We start from the raw sequence: 13,537 nt of genomic DNA, 5'->3' as shown, positions 1-13,537 counted from the left end.
CGATGTTGATCTCCAGACTTTCTAAGTGTCTTTGTGCAAGACACAGAACCCCTGGTACAACAGTTGACAAAAAAGTTCAATAATATAATGATTAATAAATAAATATTGGCACCCTTTCTTTCCAGTTATTCCACCCACTCCTGGCTGTAAGACACCCACTGCGATACGTAGAAGATGAGCAAGTCCCCCACCCCTAAAGGCACCCCGGTGCAGCGCAGCCCCAGTGATGGGGTCCCTGAGGACCTCCAGTCTCCTCAGCAATCTACACCCGGCTCCGGACCCCAGCATAAGAAACACATCTCCAGCCTCCTTCAAAGTCCGGTGAGATGGCCAGTGTGGTCAGTGTGTGAATGCTTTGACGTCTCAGTCTTTTTCCTTCTCTGTCTCCACTTCTCTAAATGTGTTTATCTCCTCACATTACAATAAATTAGTTCTCAAATGCGACTTGACAGCTTGGGCTGCAGCTGCTTCTACATATGTGTGGGAGGCTGCATGACGCTGAAGAGGAGGAGGTGACCATGAAGTGAAAGGATGGATGGAGAGAAGCTGACTCATTAAATATGTTTTCTCGCCCTCGCCCTGTAGTGTAGGAGTGTGTAGCCCTTTTTGAATTTGTATGTGTCTACAGCATATTACAAAGTTTTTTTGGAGGAAAATTAGACAATTGAGTAGTTGCCAAAAACAGAAATGTTTAACTCCTACACATTTGGTATTATTATGCAACTGAAAGAATATGTGTGTTCTGTGCACATGTATTCATATCTGTGTTTCTGTGTGTGTAGTCATTCAGGGAGGAGCTGGATGTGCTGATCCAGGAACAGATGAAGAAGGGTGGCAGCTCATCCAACCTATGGGCCTTGAGACAGCTGGCTGACTTTATGGCCTCACATGGCTCCCCAGCCGCCCTGCCCGTGTCTCCTTCTAGTACGTGCTGAACACGAAACAAATCCCTAATATACTGCATATACGTTAACAAAGCCATTTATAGGCCGGGTGTTAGTTATTTATCGTGGGTATCATGGGACTGGTGGCAGAGGGCCTGCAGTGTGAATGACTAAGTTCAAACCAATTAATTTTTTTTTGTTTAACATAAAACTTCATTTTGAAGCAGAATTGACATTGATGCACTTAACTTATGAATCTAAAATGTCTTCTCTCGCAGCGCCCCTGAAGATTATATCATGGTTAGGAATACAACCATTGCGTTGTATACAGAAACAATGCAAAATACATTTGCAAATTATGATTCATGAGAAAAATATGCTGTAAAAGTATTGGGAGAGTGTAAACGACAAGTGATTAACTGACAATATTTAACAGAGAAAACCACAATGTATTTGTGTAAATGTTTCGTTGGAGTTAAGTGTCATGAACATGTCATTATTCTGACTGATTAGACCTCTGATGCAGGGCATCATATGAGGTCACTAAAGTCCATCTTCTAATAATATTGGTTAAAAGTTGAAGTTGCCCTATCAATGCCATCTTCCTAGTTGAAATGTGTCAATGTGAGATTCCTTGTGTCTGCAGACCCTCATCTCCACTGTGCTCTCTCTCTGTGTGGTGCTCTGCCTTTCCTCCACAGACATGATGATGGTCACACCCATCAATGACCTGCAGAGCTGGGAGCCGGGCAGCCTGGTGAAGGGGGAGAGGCTGATGCGCTGCAAGCTGGCTAGTGTCCATCGCCTGTTTGACCTGTATGGCTGGGCCCAGATCAGCCGCACCCGTCTCACTGTTAGTTCCACCACCTTTTCACATTACGTTCATGACTTAGACTGTTGAATCTCGGGCTCATATATCTGGTGCACAAAGTATTGTGTATGAGAATAACAAAAACAGCATGCTGGCTTGCATACTGCAAAATGCGACCAGACTGCATTTGACATACTATGTTATGCGACATAAACAATCTTTGTCTGGCATACTAATTAGTTTAATAGTATGGGTATTAATATGCACAAATTGTTGTTTTTTTCCTTTTGTTGTGAGGCATAACACATTCTTACTTACAAGACTAATTGAAGGATGACCATGTTCGACCACTACAGTAATCTGTAGAAGGCTAGCTAATACGTGGAAATAACTGAGTTGATCAGGCCGTTAGTGCAATAGATAAGAGAAGAGATGGGTTGGACATTCAGAAATTTGTTGATTTAGTTGAACCACACATTTGTATATAAAATGCTCACCCGTGTTTCATTGAATTCTTAAAACTTATTATTATTAAAACTTATTTTTCTTGCCTCCACAGTGAACGAAGAATCAACAAATATACAGAAGTGAGAAAGAATAATTGAAGTAAATGGAAGCTGCGTTTAACAGGAAAAAAATATCGAAACATCCGTTTATAAACTCTGGCAGTATAATCCAAGTCTCATTCATCCAGTGGTATGTTCCCTTTTTCCTAGACGCATGCATCTTCGTTAAACCCTTACTATTTAAAACACTTCAGCATAAACAGCTTCATGCAGGCGCCACTTGTTTAAACAAGTCCGAATTGTTTAAAATAGTGAGGTGTTAACAAAGATGCACGTTTGGGAAATATTGAGTATACGACTGGAGAAACGGCACTTGGATTATACGGCACAAATTGTATCCAAATGTTTGGCTGCTGTTAAACGTGGCTTCCATTTACTTCAATTCTTCACGACTTTTCTCTATTTTTTGATTCTTGGTTCCCCGTAGAGTCATGTCAGATAAACAAAGTTTTCTTCAAGAATTCAAGGTAACGCAGGGTGAGTATTTGATCTATAAATGATCATTTAGGGGGTAAAGTTGCAAACATGAGAAAAGCTGTTCATTTATTTATTCACAAAATCAACATAATCAACTCAATGTTTCTGTTTCTATATATTTGAAGACATTTGAATTTAAACACAGCGAACATTTCAGAGACCGGCGTTTTCACACAACAACATATTATCTTCGAGGAGCTTCACTTGCATCCTCCGTCTATCTTCACTCATGTTTCTCTTCCTCCCTGACAGCTGCGTGTCAGTAAAGAACAGGAACACTTCTTGGTGCTTCCAGACGGCCTGGCCTACACCGAGGTGACTGGATCCAGTCTGGTGAGTAAGACTAACCACAGCCATGAAGAAGGTCACGCTTACACTCTCAGTGACCACTTTGTTAGGTACACCTGTACAGGCTCATGCGATACAATTAAGGTCATAAAGGTGGTGTTGGGGGTCGAATATTAAAAACACCTAATGCAGTTTATTACAACACCATCTCAACATTATAGGCATCTACAATGTAAACGTTAGAACTGAACAGTAAATCGAACATGTGTACCTAATAACGTGGCCACTGAGGGTATGTTGACATGACTGTTGATGAAAAAGTGCACGCAGCCAAAAGCTGCTTTTATGCACATTGGTTTTAAAACTGCTTTCATGTGGTGTCCAGGTAAAGGTGAATATCCTGGGTGAGATGGTGGAGAGGGGTAGCACCAACCTGGGCGTGGACACTGAGAAGTTCAGCCTGCACTCCGCCATCTACTCGGCCCGGCCAGATATCCGCTGTCTGCTTCACCTCCACACGCCGGCCACAGCTGCGGTGAGTCAGCCGGGGAGACACGGCTACACTTCCGCTGGTCACATCCTGCGACACATTGATACAAGTATCAACACTACATACTCTTAAGATACTTTTAGAGTCAGGTATCAGCATTTACAGCATCATCTTAACATAATATTTTATCATTGTCCAGCATAGATTTGCTCTTAAAGTATACACTGAGTATTTGCCTGTTATATGACCTTGATATGACCTAACTGACAGCCAACCGTGTACAGGTTTCAGCAATGAAGTGCGGCCTCTTGCCACTGTCCCATGAAGCTCTGCTAGTCGGTGATGTGTCTTATTTTGACTACAACGGGGTCATGGAGGATGAGGAGGACAGAGTGGAGCTGCAGAAGAGCCTGGGGCCGACCTGTAAGGTGAGTCCACCACCAGGGAAAAGGCACGTGTGTATTATTATCGGTTGTGCATCTCACAATTAGCTTTCTGAATGAGTGAACGGACAAAAGACAGAAGGTGATGTGTTCTTATCCTGGATTAATTACTGAAGCTATTGTTGCTGCTTAGAGGCTACACTTAGGGAGTAGGTCTTAGTGTGCTTTCTCATTCCACAGGGACATTTCTCAATAACGTAGAGCCGTTTTGAAATAGAAATAATGAGGGCGGTTTTCATTGCTGTGTAAATGTTGATGTCATGATGTGTAGGTTCTGGTGCTGAGGAATCACGGCATCGTGGCTCTGGGGGAGTCTGTGGAGGAGGCTTTCTACTCCATCTACCACATCCAGGCCGCATGCCAGATCCAGGTAGTTCTCTCTCACACACACACGTCATGTTTCCATCCCTAATCATAACCCTTAACCTAAACCTAACCTTTAACCTAAATCTTCACCCTAAAACTAAATGATTTATGTTAGGGGGATGTGCAACTGTACCCATTTTGTCCCCCCAAAAAGGGCAAGACCCAAAAATATCACTGTCCACAAAACGGGTAAAACACACACACACACACGCACACACACACACACACACACACACACACACACACACACACACACACACACACACACACACACACACACACTCTCTCTCTACTGGTTAACAGCTGATGCCCTGGAGACAAAGTGCTGCCACTGCATGCATGTGGGTGTGTGAGAGTGGGAGAGTGAGCCGGCATAATGTAGCTGCATCAGTTTTACTCCTGGACAGTTGCCCTTCTCTTGGTACAGTTTCATTGTAATTGAGCCAGCAGTTCTGCAGTGCAGTATAAGGGTCGCGTGCCAAAGACACCCTGCAGTAATCCTCCAGGACCAACAGTGGCTGGTAGGAAGCAGATATGTGACATTGATCCTTCAAATGTTGGATGATGGAGGTTAAAAAAAATGTGTGTTCCTCAATAATAATAAAAATGGCCTAAGACAACCTGCAGCTTGTTCTACATCAATGTATTTTTTGCAGGTGTCAGCATTGTGCTGTGCCGGCGGTGAACATAACCTGATTCTGCTGGACCGGACCACCCATAAACCCAACGTAGCCGGCACCGTGGGCTGGGCTGGCTCCACCTTTGGACCCTTGCACAAGAGCCGCATCGGGGAGCACGAGTTTGAGGCCCTCATGAGAACCCTGGATAACTTGGTAGGCAGCTGTTATACTAAACAGAAACAACTTGTGTACAGCCATGTTTGAGCATTGCCGATTTAGATTTTGTCAAAGGGCCACTCCTCCAAACTTTACACAACACCCAGGCCAGGCACCAGGAAGAAAAGGGGGGCCATTTTTTAACAAATATAACTGTTTCAAAATGTAATGAAATACAGTTATTAATCAAAGTCCTCACATATGAACACAGCACCAAGAGAGATTATTTTAATTTTTTGTATTCTGTCAAAATTTGCAAGAAGAGCTGCATGGACACGAATGTTTGCTGCTTGCAGGTCTCTTTGTTTCTCTCAATTGCTCTCTTTACAACCATGAAAAGCAAACTAAACAAAGTGGAACAAAGGAACTGTAATCTGTCTGTCTGTGGATCTCCTCCACTCTGTTTCAGAGCCGCAGCTGCTCCCCCGGCCCATAAACACAACAGTACTGTCCGTGGTTCTGAAACGACAAATCCCAGCAAGATTGTGTTTTTGTTATTGCAAATTTTCTATAGAAAATACCAAATGCTTGTTTTAAGAAAAAAAACACAGCTTTTACTCAATAATACAGGCAACCGATCCGATACCAACATTAAAATAATAAGTTGTTTACCTCAGTGTTGTGGGGAAGTGACTGGGATCATTATTTTATGTGTGAGGGAACATCAGGCTTGACTTAAACATTCCTAAATTTGTAAAACTAAATGTAACAAATGCATATATATATATATATATATATATATATATATATATATATATATATATATATATATATATATATATATATATATATATATAAACAAGAACTCAGTAAAAAAAGAATATATATATATATATATATATATATATATATATATATATATATATATATATATATATACAGCCTACCGGCATGCTGCTGGCCCATGACAGTACGTGTATCCAGACAGAAAACATGAATTCAATGGATTGTCACCAATCCCCGATTCGTCAGTATATGGACCCAATACCAATATCTGATCGGTTCATCCCTAAACTTGACCCATACGAGGGAATACACATGTTGTAGCAGTACATTAGCAACTTTCTAATTCACCCTTTTAAAGATTAACTTGAATTGAAAAATAGGACTGCTAATGGGACTCTTTTCCATCGCTACCATCTTTCAATTATCATGTGACTGCAGCAAATAGGAGCTGTGACGAACACTTTCCTGTAGCGACTACACACAAAAAAAACATAGAAGACTTCCTGTGGTTTGCTGATTTGAAAACTATATTGATGGAAAGAAGTGGCAGGAAATGTTCAGCTTGCATCAGCAATAATTTAACAGCAACTAAAACTCACAGAGGCATCTGAGGAATTGGAAGCTAAACATGGTGAGACTTTCTTACTAAATGTAACTCTGTGGACTTTTACTCAATCCCAGACACCAGTTAAAGACACTTTAAACTGTCCATTGAATAGAAAACCAGCCAGCAGTCAGTAGCTTAGCATAAAGCCTGGAAACAGGGAAACAGCTCGTCTGGCTCTGTCTGAAGAAAGAAAATCCACTTTCAAGCTCCTCTAAATCTGATTAAGGCTGAGTTGAACCGAGTCCTGAGTTGCACCGAGTCCTGAGTTGAGGATTTATCTTCAACCAGACATAAATCATGTCTCCATGTTGCACCAAATTTAAAAACTTCCTTGAAATTCTAAAAGATTAAACACAATTAGTTTCTACTCTAAATTTAATTCTGTCGCACCAGAACTTGATACTTCCATTTAAAATGTCACCCAGTATTAACTTTAAACTTACACTTTAAGATCTAAGTTTTAAATTAGCTGCCCTTTTATTTTTTTAGATGGATTAGACGAAATAAGTACATCAAAGAAAGTGAAGGGACAGACTTAAAGACCCCAAACGAGTTTAATGAGGATTCAAATAATTTCTCCCGAGATACATAAAGATTTGATTAGAAGATTAGACCAACAGGCCCTCTCTTAGGGCTTCTTTGCTCTATATATAAATATATATACAGATATATATACACACAGTATATGCAATGACACAGCGGGTAGAGACCACTGAGGCTCTCAGTCAGGACTCAGGACTGAAATATTGGAAGTCAGGGTTGTTCTTCCCTGATTGATTGCAGGTTAACATGACATGGTGGAGCAATGGTTTGCCACAGCAGACCATTGGGAAAGCTCCTGCTTTCTGCACTACTGTGTCAAATAAATCAGTGAGTCCCTCTTCTGTTGTTTTTTAGGGCTACCGTACAGGCTACGCCTACCGTTTCCCTGTGCTGCTGGAACGGACGCGGACACGGCGGGAGGTGGAGGTGCCCGCAACTGCCACGGCTTTCCACCAGTTTGATGAGGATGGAGTCCATCCGGCAATAAGGCAGCACCCTTTTGCTCAGCGCCAGCAGCAGGAGAGGACTCGATGGCTCAACACCCCCAACACCTACCAAAAAGTCAACCAGGAGCAAGCCAGCCCGGGGCACCAGCGAACCACTGTGAGGCTCCGCTTACTTTTTATTTATTGAACCAATTACGCCCTAGAAGAAGTCCAGGAATCGTAAATGGTCCGAGCTGTAGTCTACACACATGCATTATCTGCAATACCTGTTAATTGCAACACCCACAATATTGTGCAGACTGTTGTGGCCGTTGTGTAAGTGTTGCTGCTCAGTGAGGGCGGCAGCCTGTCTGTAGTGACATAAAAAGATACGGAGAGCCGAGGGATCCGAACAAAGAGTGAGAGTATAGTGAGCAGTGAGGGGGGAAGAAAGAAAAGCCTTGAAGCTGGAGCATTTCAGACAAATAAAGAGTAGTTAAGTCACCATCTACCTGATGGTTTAAAACTCAATAGCTCATATGTGAGGTGGATATATTTCTGCATCCAGCTCTGATTCACATGGATGTAGATGTTCACTGTCAAGAATTAGTTTCTTTCACCGTCTCTATGACCCTCGGAGAAACGATAAAGCAGAGCCGCAGTGATGAGTTGTTTAGAGCCCAAAACAATATGAGGTGGGTTGTCTTGCATCAGTGGGAGGAGCTTGGCTCTCCCTTTCTGTTTCCGCTCCTCCTCAGGCCTCTCTCTCTTCTCTGCATTGCAGAGGAAAGCCCACTGCCCTGTGATGACTGCTGCAGTGCAGAGACTTCCCTCTGGTGGACAAACATCCACGTTATCAAAGCTGCTTGATTAAAAACATAATTTTGAAGGGGCTAAAGTATGTTTTTAAGAAAGAAAGGGACACATGCGGTGTGGAATCTTCAACTTTTTGGACATATTTAAACATAAACTGCTAATCTATCTTGAGAAGTTTGGTATTTTGGGTTCATTATTTGTAATGTAATAAAATGCACAGGTGGCTTGTAAAAGTTACCCACCTAACATTGACATTCAAGACAGCAGTATAAGCGAATAATTTACAAACAAGACATAAATCTTTTTTTTACGTACAATTTCTAAACAAGAAATACTACAACTAAAAAAAATACCGGGGAGAAAGAAAATGATTACGTCAACAAAGATTGTTATATACTTTTTAAGATATTTTAAGAGAAAAGTTCTGTAGAAACAGATCCGGGATACGAGGAATACGTGTGATAATGTTATGATGTTGGCTGCCGTTTCTTTAGTGGTTGAAAGCAGAAGAGGTGACACAAGCCGGGAGCACAGCCATCAAGATAGAGAACCAAAACCAGTTCGTGCCTCTTTTCACCAACCCTCGAGAGGTGATCGAGACCAGAAACAAGGTGACGTCTTGCTTTCGACCTTTTCTGTGTCCCTCATATCCTATATTTTGCCGTCAGCTTAGTGTCACATGAATCGGAAGTATTATTAAAAAAATATATATATTCCTCAGATCCGACAGCTGAATCGCCAGGACATGAAGACAGCGGGACCACAGTCTCAAGTCCTCGCAAGTGTTATAACAGTGGATGGCCCTCCGGTAAACTGATTGTCTAACTTCTGCCTTTGTCCCTCTCTCAGTCCTTCTCTTCATATGCAGCATTAAAAGTCCTGATTTTGTCTCTGCTTGTCTCTTAGTCTCCAGACAGTCCACCTAACGTCCCACCAGAGCCAGAACCTCCCAACCCCTTCAACCAGCTGACAGACCAGGAGCTGGAGGAGTACCGCAAGGAGGTGCAGAAGAAACAGGATGGAGGGACCAATGGTATGAATCACTCAACCAAAGCAACTATTTAGATTGTTAACCATACAGTTACAGTGATATAATAATCATTGTGTAAAGTAGATGTCTCTTTATTCTTAGGTGTAGAGCTGGATTTGTCTAAAGCTATTTAGAAGCTATGAAACATTATTTCCATCATGCTTTATATGGCCAGGTATGTTGACAAACATTACACCTGTTTGTACGCTGGTGCATTAAGGGCATTGACGCGGGAGAAGGGAAATTCCAAGAAATTAATTCACAGCAATGTCTCATCAGGGTCCGCATACTTGATAATATGGGGATTTTGGGTCTAAAATAGTTGCTAAATCAGATTCCAAAGTAGAATTTGTTTAGGGTTTCTTTTTCTCAAAATAAGGCTTCATAATCTCTGACAATAATTTATACTGCTCTTTTTCATTTCAATTAAAACATTTTGTAAGCCTGACGAGGCCTTCCAACACATTTTGGTAGGATTTTCACCCATTCGGCCTCAAGAAGGGCAGTTGGGTGAGAAGACGTTAGAGCTCAGGGTTGTCATTTCAATAAATCTGATCCAAGTTTGGTGAAGAAAGTTGGTTTTGGTAAGCTAACGGCAAAGGCTGGTGCTTCACGTGATAGCTGGCTAGTTAGGAAGTTGTCTGTTTTGATGTAAACTATCTAGTCACAATCCTCTGATTGCCCTCATCTGTATTCAGCCGTGAAGAGAGAGAGAGACACCCACACACACACACACACACACACACACACACACACGAGCATGCACACCGGCACACACTCACGCGCGCACACACACAGGAGTAATACCCACCCCTGTGATTATCATATACGTAAGCATTCTGAATTAGGAACTGTTGGGGGAAAATATCTACATACAAATGATTAGAGCGCAGTATCACATTTAAACAAGTCTAATTTAACCAACTGATTTAATTTATTTTACTGAAGTCATGCAGACGACATACTACCCCTCATCTTCGCTTATGCATTGCACATTTTCTTCTAACCTTCTCACCTTACACGTGCTGTGTAACATATTAAGTATCCATATAGACTTTCGGTTTCTAATGGCTCTCACTTCTTCTATTGTTAGCTCTACTTGTGTCGTCTTTCACCGTCTGGAATTGTTAAACGTGCAGCAGGTTTTCTGCTGAATTTCTGCTGCATGTCAAAATGTTTGAAAATGTGCAGATACTAAACAAAGTACCCTGAGGCAAACTTTATTTCATGTGTGACTGCCATGTAAACTGTGTTCCCGACACTAACTTGCTGCACTACTAAACCCTCCCTGTCCCTCACTGTGTGTCTTGTTGTGTGTTTGTGCAAGTAGAGGAGGAGGTGGCAAATGACAAGGAGTCTCCCCCCGCTACCTCCCCTACAGAGGTTCCCCCTCCTCTCTCAGGTGAGGCTTGGCAGAGCGCTGACTGTCTGCCCTGCTTGCTTTGCACGCTGCGTATCTGATCAGCAGCCTGCTTCAAGTCTCAAAAGGACTCATCCGAAGCTACTTCTTTCCTCTTTTGCATCAAATACTCGCTACGCCTCACTATATGCAGTTCAAGGATCTGCCTCGTATGCTTCATGTCGATTATTATGTTTTCATTTTATAAAGATATAGGCACTAGAGTGAGCTGATCCACACTGTCAGAAGGATAAAGATAACATATCGATGTGTGGTAACAAGAATCAAACTAAATTCACTTAACTTTTGAATCTGAATTTGCTTTTTTATTTAATTGTCGTCTACAACTTCAACCACACAAAAACCGCACAGTTAGAAAAAGAGCTTAAAACTCAAACTGTAGATAAAAAGCCCAATTGAAAGGTAGTTTTAATATTCATCACATACCCACATTTAGGTCCACACACTGAACGGGGGACAGGCTCGCTTCAACCGGTTTCGTCTCTGGCTCTATCATTTACGTTCATCTCTCACATCTGCTATTCATATTTGTGGATAAATATTTAGCAGCTGGAATAATAACTAATTGGCATTAATACACTCATAAAAAACATTTTAGTTACAATTACAAGAGACAAATAATTGCTGTGGTTCTATAGACTCCCTCCCCCCTGACATTTTGCAATTGAGGCTTTGGGGTCTGAAGAAACCATGAAATGCTTCTTGCACACACACCAATGGCACAGTATTCGAGAGCAATTTGGAGTTCAGTAACTTACCCAAGGACATTTTTACTTGTGGACTGTTGGAGCGAAGATCAAACTGCAGATCTTCTGATTATTGGACCTAAACCACAGCCGTCTCCGATACATGTTAGATACCTCAAGGTGTAACCAGTGTTTTAATTCATGTTTTCCATGACAGACATAGCAGGAAACGTGTAGCATGAATAATAGTGTCTCTGGTAATAGTCTAATAATATAATAACAGTAGCTCTAACGGTGAGACAGCAATGCCTTGGAAGCGGATAAAAGTAAATGCACATGCAGACATTATTTCTGTTAGAATTATAATTTCAAGTCTTTTGTCTTAGCTGTTTTTGTTTGATTTATACATTTGCCACATTTCAGCCCATATGTCTCTGCGTACTGTTTCAGTTGTACTCTCTCCCTCTGTGTCTGTCTGTCCTTTTCTGTGTTGCTCCACACTCATTCATAGGGCACACTTCTGGTGCTTTGGTCTTGTCTCACTAGTAAGTACGGAGAACGACAATTCACTTCTCATTGGGCAAGCATGTTCATCTGCAGTGACATGTCTAAGCATGTAGTTTGCAGCTCTGCCCAAACGTAAGGCTCTCTGTCTGGTTGCTGAATATTCAACATTTTGCTTCTTCTTCTTCTTTTTTTTCCAGAAGAGGCAAAGACCGACTCTCCAGCCATACAGAACGGAGGTGAAGAGGAGAAGCAGACCACAGAGGAACTGGAGAAAGGGATGAAGGCTCTTTCAACCAACGACACCTCCGCCCCACCTGCCGCACCCACTCCGAAACCACAGGGCGGCACCCCAGAGGGCTCGCCCTGCAAGTCCCCAACCAAGAAGAAAAAGAAGTTCAAGCCGCCGTCGTTCCTGAAAAAGAGCAAGAAGCAGAAAGAGAAAGCGGAGACTTGAGGCGTTTAGAAGCACCTGACCTTGGTGAAATACTACTGTGAAACATTTCTTAGTGTATAACGGAGTATAACGGATGATTTATCCACATCAGATGTATTCAAACACACTCAGTTAAGATGTCGTTCACAGACACTAAAGGTGTACTAAATTGACTTACAAATATTTTACTGTAACACTGGTACTCACTGACTTGATCTAAGTGATGGTTCGTCTTCGAAAACACTGACAATTTTTTTCACAAACTATTTGATCCAGGTCAGATACAAACCAACATTTTGACGCTTCTTGTCTCTCACGCACGTGTACACACACACACACACACACACACACACACACACACACACACACACACACACACACACTTGTATTACTTGCATCTTATTTTCACCTGCTGTGCTATCAAACCATTACTTAACTTCACTGTATAGGCATTCTAACATGAGATTATCTTGTGCACTTGCCACTCAGAATTTTGTTTTATACCTTTTTATTTTATTTTAGCCACAATTGTCCAAGACGGTGGAAATTGAAGTCCCCTTGAATTATGCACCCCTTATCCACATATAAGCACTTGACATTTGTATATTGACATTCTAATATGTTGCATTTGTTCATCATCATAGGCACCTTCTAGTCATGATTTGGTTCTAATTATTAGATAGATGTTGCAGGTTTGCTATGTGAGCACAGGTGCAGTACGTGTAGAAATATACTGATACTACTTATTGTGCTCTTCTGAATGCTGGTTCTGTGTACAACTATCAGCCTATTGACGTTACTACAGCAGGGAAGGACAAGGAAAAAGAAAGCAGGGAAAATATGTTGGCTCGCAACAAAACACAAGTCGCTAATAATGCCTCTATTACCCAAAACAATTTGTTGCTTGCCAATGCAGTGTGAAACCCAGTAAGAGAAGATACTAATGGTACTAAACATTCCGATTTTCTCATTTTGTTTTAAATGTATGTGTGCAAAATACCTCTTAACAGTTGTAATTTCTTTCTGTTTTAACAAGTAGCTGTTATCAAAATGCTGATGTGTGATGTTTGCTCATGGTTTTAATTTATTTTATATTATAATGTATAAGTGAGTGTTGCAAGGTTTCCATGTATCAGTCATTAAAGATCAAGTTTGATTTAAAACCAACTGGACATCTAGTTTG

At 41.5% G+C, this 13,537-nt stretch overlaps 1 protein-coding gene across 4 annotated transcripts in view; it reads left to right on the top strand.

The window, feature by feature from the left end:
* The window catches only part of add2 (adducin 2 (beta)), an 18,555-nt gene extending 5,034 nt beyond the window's left edge, over positions 1 to 13,521 (top strand). For 3 of the 4 annotated variants that reach the window (XM_068604828.1, XM_068604827.1, XM_068604825.1), the window contains 14 exons: positions 126 to 321; positions 783 to 924; positions 1,586 to 1,737; positions 2,991 to 3,071; positions 3,412 to 3,561; positions 3,801 to 3,944; positions 4,231 to 4,329; positions 4,982 to 5,158; positions 7,392 to 7,640; positions 8,773 to 8,889; positions 9,000 to 9,086; positions 9,185 to 9,311; positions 10,639 to 10,710; positions 12,119 to 13,521. In XM_068604828.1, the coding sequence (XP_068460929.1) occupies positions 175 to 321; positions 783 to 924; positions 1,586 to 1,737; positions 2,991 to 3,071; positions 3,412 to 3,561; positions 3,801 to 3,944; positions 4,231 to 4,329; positions 4,982 to 5,158; positions 7,392 to 7,640; positions 8,773 to 8,889; positions 9,000 to 9,086; positions 9,185 to 9,311; positions 10,639 to 10,710; positions 12,119 to 12,375 (2,001 nt within the window). In that variant the 5' untranslated portion in view covers positions 126 to 174 and the 3' untranslated portion in view covers positions 12,376 to 13,521. The remainder of the gene's footprint in view (positions 1 to 125; positions 322 to 782; positions 925 to 1,585; positions 1,738 to 2,990; positions 3,072 to 3,411; positions 3,562 to 3,800; positions 3,945 to 4,230; positions 4,330 to 4,981; positions 5,159 to 7,391; positions 7,641 to 8,772; positions 8,890 to 8,999; positions 9,087 to 9,184; positions 9,312 to 10,638; positions 10,711 to 12,118) is intronic. The other variant, XM_068604829.1, reaches the window with a different exon arrangement.
* The last annotated feature ends 16 nt before the right edge of the window (positions 13,522 to 13,537 follow it).

This window comes from Clinocottus analis, unplaced genomic scaffold (assembly GCF_023055335.1).
Source record: "Clinocottus analis isolate CAN_PGR_092001 unplaced genomic scaffold, fCliAna1.0.p SCAF_7, whole genome shotgun sequence".
Classification (NCBI taxonomy): Eukaryota; Metazoa; Chordata; class Actinopteri; order Perciformes; family Cottidae; genus Clinocottus; species Clinocottus analis.
Note: the sequence above shows the minus strand (reverse complement) of the source record. Positions and strands in the feature narration are given on the sequence as shown.